This window comes from Populus euphratica, unplaced genomic scaffold (assembly GCF_000495115.2).
Source record: "Populus euphratica unplaced genomic scaffold, PopEup_1.0 scaffold70.1, whole genome shotgun sequence".
In the NCBI taxonomy this organism is placed as follows: domain Eukaryota; kingdom Viridiplantae; phylum Streptophyta; class Magnoliopsida; order Malpighiales; family Salicaceae; genus Populus; species Populus euphratica.
Window position 1 is genome coordinate 314,027 of NW_011499950.1, and position 7,451 is coordinate 321,477.

The window sequence follows — 7,451 nt, forward strand, 5'->3', positions numbered from 1 at the left end:
CCAATGAAAACAAGTAGCTCAATTAGCTAGATTTGGCAACCCTAGTAGTGGTGCTAGAAAGAGATGAAACTTCCTAATTATTACTACCATTTCATCAATTTATTATTGTAATGTTTTCATCATTAACTCTTGATTATAATCCCTGCATATATACCAAACATTTAAATAATTAACTTCAAATAAATTCAACTAATAAGATAATCTTTTCACTTGAAGAGTCACCAAGCCACACTACCAGGTCTCCCCTCTCTTTTATTTCTAGATATTATACAATCGTAATCATAATCATCAATGTTTCCATACATATAAAATAATTTTTTAAAAGGATGTAAAAGAATACAGAAACGGATAAACTATTTACTTTTTCTACCATGTATGTTGTTTTTTTTCCTTGTATATCTCCCTTTAATATTTTTTTGGCAGAACTTTATATAATGGGTGGAGTTTTGTAATAATCAATAAAATTCAATTGTTATAAAAGAACTCATTAGGTGACTTTTAGAGTTTGTTTGGAACGTGCTTTCAATAATGTTTTTTTAAATTTTATTTTTTTTTAAATTTTTTATTTTTAAATTGTTTTGATATATTAATTTTAAAAATAATTTTGTAAAAATAAAAAAAATATTATTTTTATATATTAATAAATAAAAAATATTTTAAAACCCAACCACCACTAATTTAATTTCAAACAAACCTTTACTCGTGGAAGGAAAAGAGAGGGAGCATGTGCTGGTGGGGCTTGTGACTACATACCCCTCAAATGATGTATCTAGGGAATGAAGCGAAGCAAAGCAAAATTCTCAAGAAGGAAAAGAAGAACACGAACACGAGCTAGGTTTTTACCCTATTGACTAATCAAATTGATTGGTTATGTCTTTAATTTTTTTAAAAAATTTAGTTGAAGCGAGGATTTATGTTCATCCAGTTCTAAATTAACTAATCAAATTAATTATTCGAGTTAATTTTAATACTGGTTATATCTTTAATTTTTTTTTAAAATTTAGTTGAAGCGAGGATTTATGCTCATCCAGTTCCAAATTAATTAGTCAAATTAATTATTCGAGTTAATTTTAATATGTATTTAATATTGTAATATATACAAAAATATTTTTTTATTTAAAAATATATTAAAATATTTTTTTTTATTTTTAATATTAATTTAATATATTTTTAAATAAAACACATTAAAAAATAAAATTACTAAAATTACTATACCTTATCATTCATTTAATAACTCTAAAAACTATTATCATTTCAAGGGAAAAAAACAAAAAAAAAAAAAAAACAAGAAGGGTAAGTAGGAATGATGACTTCACAAACAGTAGCAATTGATTGAGGAGATGCATTGACTCTACCATCTCCTCTCCAAGAACACACACCCAAAAACATATTATGAATCAATCAAAAAGACAATAAAGGCAAAAACAACAGTGGTCACTTTCCAATCACACCACTCATGGTGATCATCTCAAGAAGGTCCCACAAAAGATACCCATCAGCGCGTATGATACACAATCCATATCTTCAAGTGGGCAATCAGGAAACCAAAAAAAAAACCCTAAAAAATCTTCTTTAAAAAGAAAAAGAGTTTTGCGTTGTGTCAGGGGTTTAGGGCAAGAACGTGCATTATTTGAAGCACAGATCTGGATCCACTAAAAACACCCAAAATACCCGACTTCCCACACGAACTCACCCTCACTTCCCCTCCTTCTCCCCCCACCACTCTCTCAATCACTGCCACCCATACCGGTCCTTGTGTTTATAAACTTCGAAGGAGAGAGATAAGGAAAGAAAGAGACAGAGAGACAGTGTCTAGACAGAGAAATTGCTAGAGAGGTAATTGTAATTGTAAGAGAGTGTTCTACATTGAAAAAAAGAGAGGTTTGACTGTTTACTATTTAGCCAGAACCCATAACACCAGCTGTAGCTGCGTCCACTGGAACAATTGATGGTTTCTGCTGCCTCTAGCTCCTGCCAACCATCCTAGTGACAAGGCGGTGGTTTGGCTTTTGTAGCGAGTTTGAGAGGGAAAAGGAAAGAAAGAAGGGAACCCATTAGGGAGAGAAGATCACAGGCATAGTGTTAAATTATTAGGGACAGGTAAGAAAGAAAAGAGTGAAAATATAGAAAAAAGATCCTTCCTTTTCTTTCATGGCCAAGCTGTACTGTCTTGACTATAGCTGAGTCTATCGATATTTAATTTGGAAAAGAAAGAATAAGAGTCATGACATCTTCTTGCTAATGGTAATAGGTGCTTGCTGAGCATTCTTGGTTTTGCTTTATAGAGAAATTCAACTACTAATTATTTTCTTTACTTCCTTTTCTTCTTTCTTTTGCTTTTAACAAAGGCAACTGCCACTGCCATCAGCCACACGAGAATACTCTCCTTTTGAAAGCTTTCTTTTTTGTGTCTTCTTTCTCTTTACCTTACTTTTCTTGGGTTTTGCAGGAATGGGGGAAAGAAAATTGCTCTGCTGCTACCACCACCACCACTCTGCTAGCTGCTACTGACACTCTTTCTTTCTAGTTGGTAGGTAGGGTTTGTGGTTGAGAAAGAAGTTTTACTTGTAAAAGTGAGCACACAAAACAAAAACACGAAACTTACTCTCTCACAAATCAAGGAAAAGAGAGAAGACAAGTCTCTATTAGCAATAGATAGACAAAGGAACTACTTCTACAACAAGGTGTTGTAAGAGAGGTGGGGTTTGGTGTGAAACATAGTACCAAACTCTCTATTCACAACTACTACCACTACCATGGATGCTTATGAAGCAACGAGAATAGTTTTCTCAAGAATCCAAAATCTAGACCCAGAAAATGCTTCAAAGATCATGGGTCTTCTTTTGATTCAAGACCATGGTGAAAAGGAAATGATTAGGTTAGCTTTTGGACCAGAAGCACTTGTTCACTCAGTGATCCTTAAAGCCAGGAAAGAACTAGGACTAAGCTCTCCGACAAACCTTTCTACAAGTCCTTCCTCTCCTTCTCCTCTTTACTCAAGCAACCCAATAGCCATCTCTAGACAAAATAGTTCTTCAACTTCAAGACTTGGGTTTAATATCCCATCTTCACTTGCTATCCCAAACCCTTCATCAAATAATTCTTCTTCTTGGAGTGACCTTCCAAACCCAGATGACTTGATGATTAGTCCTAATGATAGCTCACTCAATCCTGCTTCAGTGCCTTTCTATGCTAACGGAGTAAGAGGTGGAGGAGAGTCTGATTTGATGGATGAGTTTCAGCTCCAAGACCAGCTTTCGTTCTTAAATGATAATTCACAAAATCTCGGTCCAAAAAGTTCAGATCTTTCTTACCCTCAGCTTGATGCTCTATCAAGTCCAACTGGTGCTAGTGATTCTATGATGTTTCCTTCTTACTGGGGTGGGTCTGTGCACAGAAGGAGCTGCTCTGTCAGTGATGTTTTGGGGTCTGAGGATCCAAATTCAGGGTTTGGATGGAGACCATGTCTTTACTTTGCTAGAGGGTACTGTAAGAATGGAAGTAATTGTAGGTTTGTTCATGGTGGGCTTGGAGAACTAGATGGTGCAGGTGTTGTCGGTTCACCCAATAGCAACAACAAGATTGATATGATGGACCAGTGCCATGAGTTGCTTAGATCCAAGTCTGCTCACCAGCAAAGGTTAGCTGCTGCTTCTCAGCTCATGAGTGGCTCTGCTGCTTCTTTTCCTTACTCTCCTAAAAGCATGAACTTTCTTCTTCAACAGCAGCAAAATGATAGCCAGAGGTACTAGAGTATTTTCTTTTAAAAAATTATGTTCATTGTTTTTTGTTTTGTGTAAGTTGTTTGGTGAGCTCCTTTTCTTCTTTTTTTTCCTTGCAGAGCTGCTGCTACTGCTTTGATGATGGGGGAGGACATGCACAGATTTGGAAGATCTAGGCTTGACAGGAATGATTTGGTTAATCCTGCTTCAAGGCAGATCTACTTGACTTTCCCAGCTGATAGCTCTTTTAGAGAGGAAGACGTGTCAAATTATTTCAGGTTAATTTTTTCTACTTGTTTTTGTGCAAGGTGAAGTTGGTGAAGTCAGAGAAGTTCTTTACTTAACTATTTTGGTTTTGTTGTTTAAAGTATTTATGGGCCAGTGCAAGATGTGAGGATTCCTTATCAGCAGAAGAGGATGTTTGGATTTGTTACCTTTGTTTATCCAGAGACGGTGAAGATAATCTTGGCCAAAGGGAATCCTCATTTTGTTTGTGATGCAAGGGTGCTTGTTAAGCCATACAAAGAGAAAGGCAAAGTCCCAGACAAGTACAGGCATTCTCTCACACTTTCTACTTAACTTCAGATTTCTATAAGCTCTTTTCAAGCTCGTTTTGCTTATGCGAGTCTGTTGCTTGCAGGAAGCAACAGCAGCAACAAGTTGAGAGGGGTGAGTTCTCACCTTGCGGTACTCCTACTGGTCTTGATTCAAGAGATCCCTTTGATCTCCAGCTTGGTAATCATTCAACAACCAAACCAACCAACACTTCTGATTTGTACTTCAGATATTGTTACTTAAATCAATTTATCTTTCTTTAAATCTAGGTGCAAGAATGTTTTACAATACTCAAGACATGCTGTGGAGGAGGAAGCTAGAGGAGCAAGCTGATTTGCAGCAAGCCCTTGAGCTTCAAAGTAGAAGATTGATGAGCTTGCAGCTTCTTGATGTCAAGAAACATCATCACAGGGCTCTTTCCAATGGCAGCCCTGTCCCATCTCCTACTCACTCTCCCAATATTTTCAATCACTCTCTTGCCTTCCCTCCACTCCACAGCAGCACCGAAGTTCCACAGGGTATGGCTGTCTCTGTCACTCTACTCTATACAGGTGAAAATTGAGCTTTACAACCTGACTTTGGATTGTTTTGTTTCAGAGAATTGTTCTAGCTCAATGCCAGCAACGTCAGTGACTGCCCCGCCTGAAAAACAGATATCAAAAGCTACTTCTGGTAAAGAATATGCTAGCAGTGAAGAGAACGGCAGTGGAAAAGAGAGCTCCCATGGTGAAGACAGTGATTTACAAGAAAGGTATAAAACCAACCTTTTGGCATTTAGCTGTAGACAATAAACTGGCCTAAAATGGTAACCACCATACCTGTGCATCAGATTTGTATCTAATTCCTGTTTTGGTCCATTGGTCTAAATTTCTGGAGACATTCCAATTTAGGTAGATTTTGTATTTCTGAATCTTATTTTTTATGTCAGTTTGGAGCACAACCTCCCTGACAGTCCCTTTGCATCTCCAACGAAAGGCACCGGGGACTATTACTCTGCCTTCATCAGTGGACTTACTGAGGCCCACGAGAAGGATGCTAGCATCCCAACTTCAACTTCTGCTAACAATAATTTGGTCCCCTCAAGTCTAATCTCTCCTAATTCTTCACTGGAAATGGCATCCTTCAAATCTTTCAATTGCCAAATCCCTAGGTAAATTATTCAAATTTACCCTCTAAAAAAATCTTAAAAGACAAGGTGACGAGTTTGTGACATTATTTGGATCTTACTTTAGGTTTTCATCTGGGCATGGAGCACTTGGGATGTATGCCAGCACAGATGGACCTACCTGTCCCGTTGGAATTTAGCTTTGCTATGCTTATAGGTAAACTATTGGAACTTTGGATTCCTTGAAATATTTTCTCTTCCTTGCTTTATATACATACAAACTGTGATGTGTATTCTTAATGGGATTTGGTTGGTTTTGCCTTGGCTTTTTCTGTTGTATAAATTAACAGGAAGATTGAGAAGTGTAACCAAACAAAAACTCACATCAAAGATTATGTAGAGATTGAGCCATCGCCCCCACTAGCAGTGCTCCTAGACCTCTTGCTACCGTCATCATCCGTCATCATCGTCGATACTATACTACTTACTACCATACAAATTGCATACGTGAAAGGCAGTATAGGAAGTGGGTCAGCCTTTCCTATCTTTGTTGCGCACTATTTTCGTCACTCATTTCAGTAGTTGAAGGAAGTTGGACCACAGGTAAACAAAGCAAAGAAAAAGAAGAGTCACACAATGTGTAGTTGTAAGTTGTAACTTTATATGGAACTACAATTTCTTTCCCTTCCCCCCTTTTCACCACTCCTGTCTTCCCTAGAAGAAACAAAGAAAGCCTATATTTAGTGTTGTTAGCTTGTGATGTTTTTAGGGTATAATCAAAAATCTTTGTACAGCAGAAAGCTGAACCCCAGAGATCAGAGAATCTGTATACTACTTATCTATATCTATGACTATGTGAATGAAAATAGGGCTGACACTGTTCCCCTTCTGGAACTACAGTTCTACAATTTCCATCACCACAAGAAGCTTCAAGTCGTCGACTTTTCCAACTCTCTCCAGTTTCGTTCCTTCAACAATTAATTCCACTTGAAATGTTATATTCAATTAAAATGTGTTATATATTTTGAGAGCTAGTTGGACAAAATGTTAATCTGATTTTTATTTAGAAAAAAACTCAATTGGAAAATAATGAAATATATGAAAATATTAAAAAGGAAAACCTGCCACTAATTCAGATATCAATCTAGTCGAAAAAAACAAGTACACAAGCATTGAGCAGCTAATTATCCGGAAGGGGAGAGCTGGGAGCAAAAAAAAATATATAAAGAGAGAAAAACTTTATACAACCATTAAAATGTTATCATGTGAAATCATAACGATTAATATTTCAGAAATTTCATGTGAAATCATAACGATTAATATTTCAACAAAACTTTATACACACAATCTCGAACCCTTTCGACACAGATTGCGGAGGGATTAAAATTTAGCAAAGCCCCAAAAAACATCATGATCATAAAGAGAGAAAAAGGGGGGAAAAGTGGGATTTGAAATCGAAAAAATGGGTCTCTCTCTCTCTCTATCTCTCTCTCGCCCCCCATCTACTGTCCTTCTTGCCCTGTTGCAAGGAGAATTGCCATTTGTCACCTTGTTACTATTAATACTACAAATATGTTTCCTGTTTTTTTTTTTTTTTTAAAAAAATTATTATTGAAGGATTATCAAAGTGGGGTCTGGCTTTAAGCTTGGCCATCCCATGGAGGGGAAAGGAAGAAAAGATAAAAGGGGGCCAGAAGGGATAACATCACATGGGATGCTGACGATGCATGTGGATGCTTCCCTTCTTTTATTTTCGTATGTTATTGTGCCAGCTTGTTTGTGGGTCCCCACCACCCCCCATGCCATGTGATGATGATGATGCCTCTCCCTCTCTCTCTCTCTCTCTCACGTATACTAGTATGGGCTACACACCTCGCCAATCCTCTCATGCTCCATCCCGTTTTACTCGTGGTTAAATTTAAAGCGTATGTAAATCATAAGATTAATTCAAACTAACTATATTTGTTACAATATCTTTTTAATTTTTTTTAAATATAACTTGTTAAAATTTGAACCAGATTTATTAATAGACAACTGAATCATTAAAACTATGACGGCATCAATAGGTT

At 36.7% G+C, this 7,451-nt stretch overlaps 1 protein-coding gene across 5 annotated transcripts; it reads left to right on the forward strand.

The window, feature by feature from the left end:
• The first annotated feature begins 1,590 nt into the window (after positions 1 to 1,590).
• Positions 1,591 to 6,277, forward strand: LOC105137882 (zinc finger CCCH domain-containing protein 53-like). 5 transcript variants are annotated; one of them, XM_011043804.1, is made up of 10 exons: positions 1,591 to 2,244; positions 2,450 to 3,745; positions 3,842 to 4,000; positions 4,091 to 4,276; positions 4,363 to 4,457; positions 4,547 to 4,795; positions 4,875 to 5,028; positions 5,206 to 5,427; positions 5,510 to 5,599; positions 5,733 to 6,277. In XM_011043804.1, the coding sequence occupies exons 2-9, from the start codon at positions 2,757 to 2,759 to the stop codon at positions 5,580 to 5,582; spliced, it is 2,127 nt and encodes a 708-aa protein (XP_011042106.1). In that variant the 5' UTR covers positions 1,591 to 2,244; positions 2,450 to 2,756; the 3' UTR covers positions 5,583 to 5,599; positions 5,733 to 6,277. The 5 variants fall into 5 exon arrangements, with proteins under 5 accessions (XP_011042106.1, XP_011042105.1, XP_011042109.1 ...); XM_011043803.1 differs by having other exon boundaries at positions 1,591 to 2,100; XM_011043807.1 differs by having other exon boundaries at positions 1,591 to 2,100; positions 4,091 to 4,270.
• The last annotated feature ends 1,174 nt before the right edge of the window (positions 6,278 to 7,451 follow it).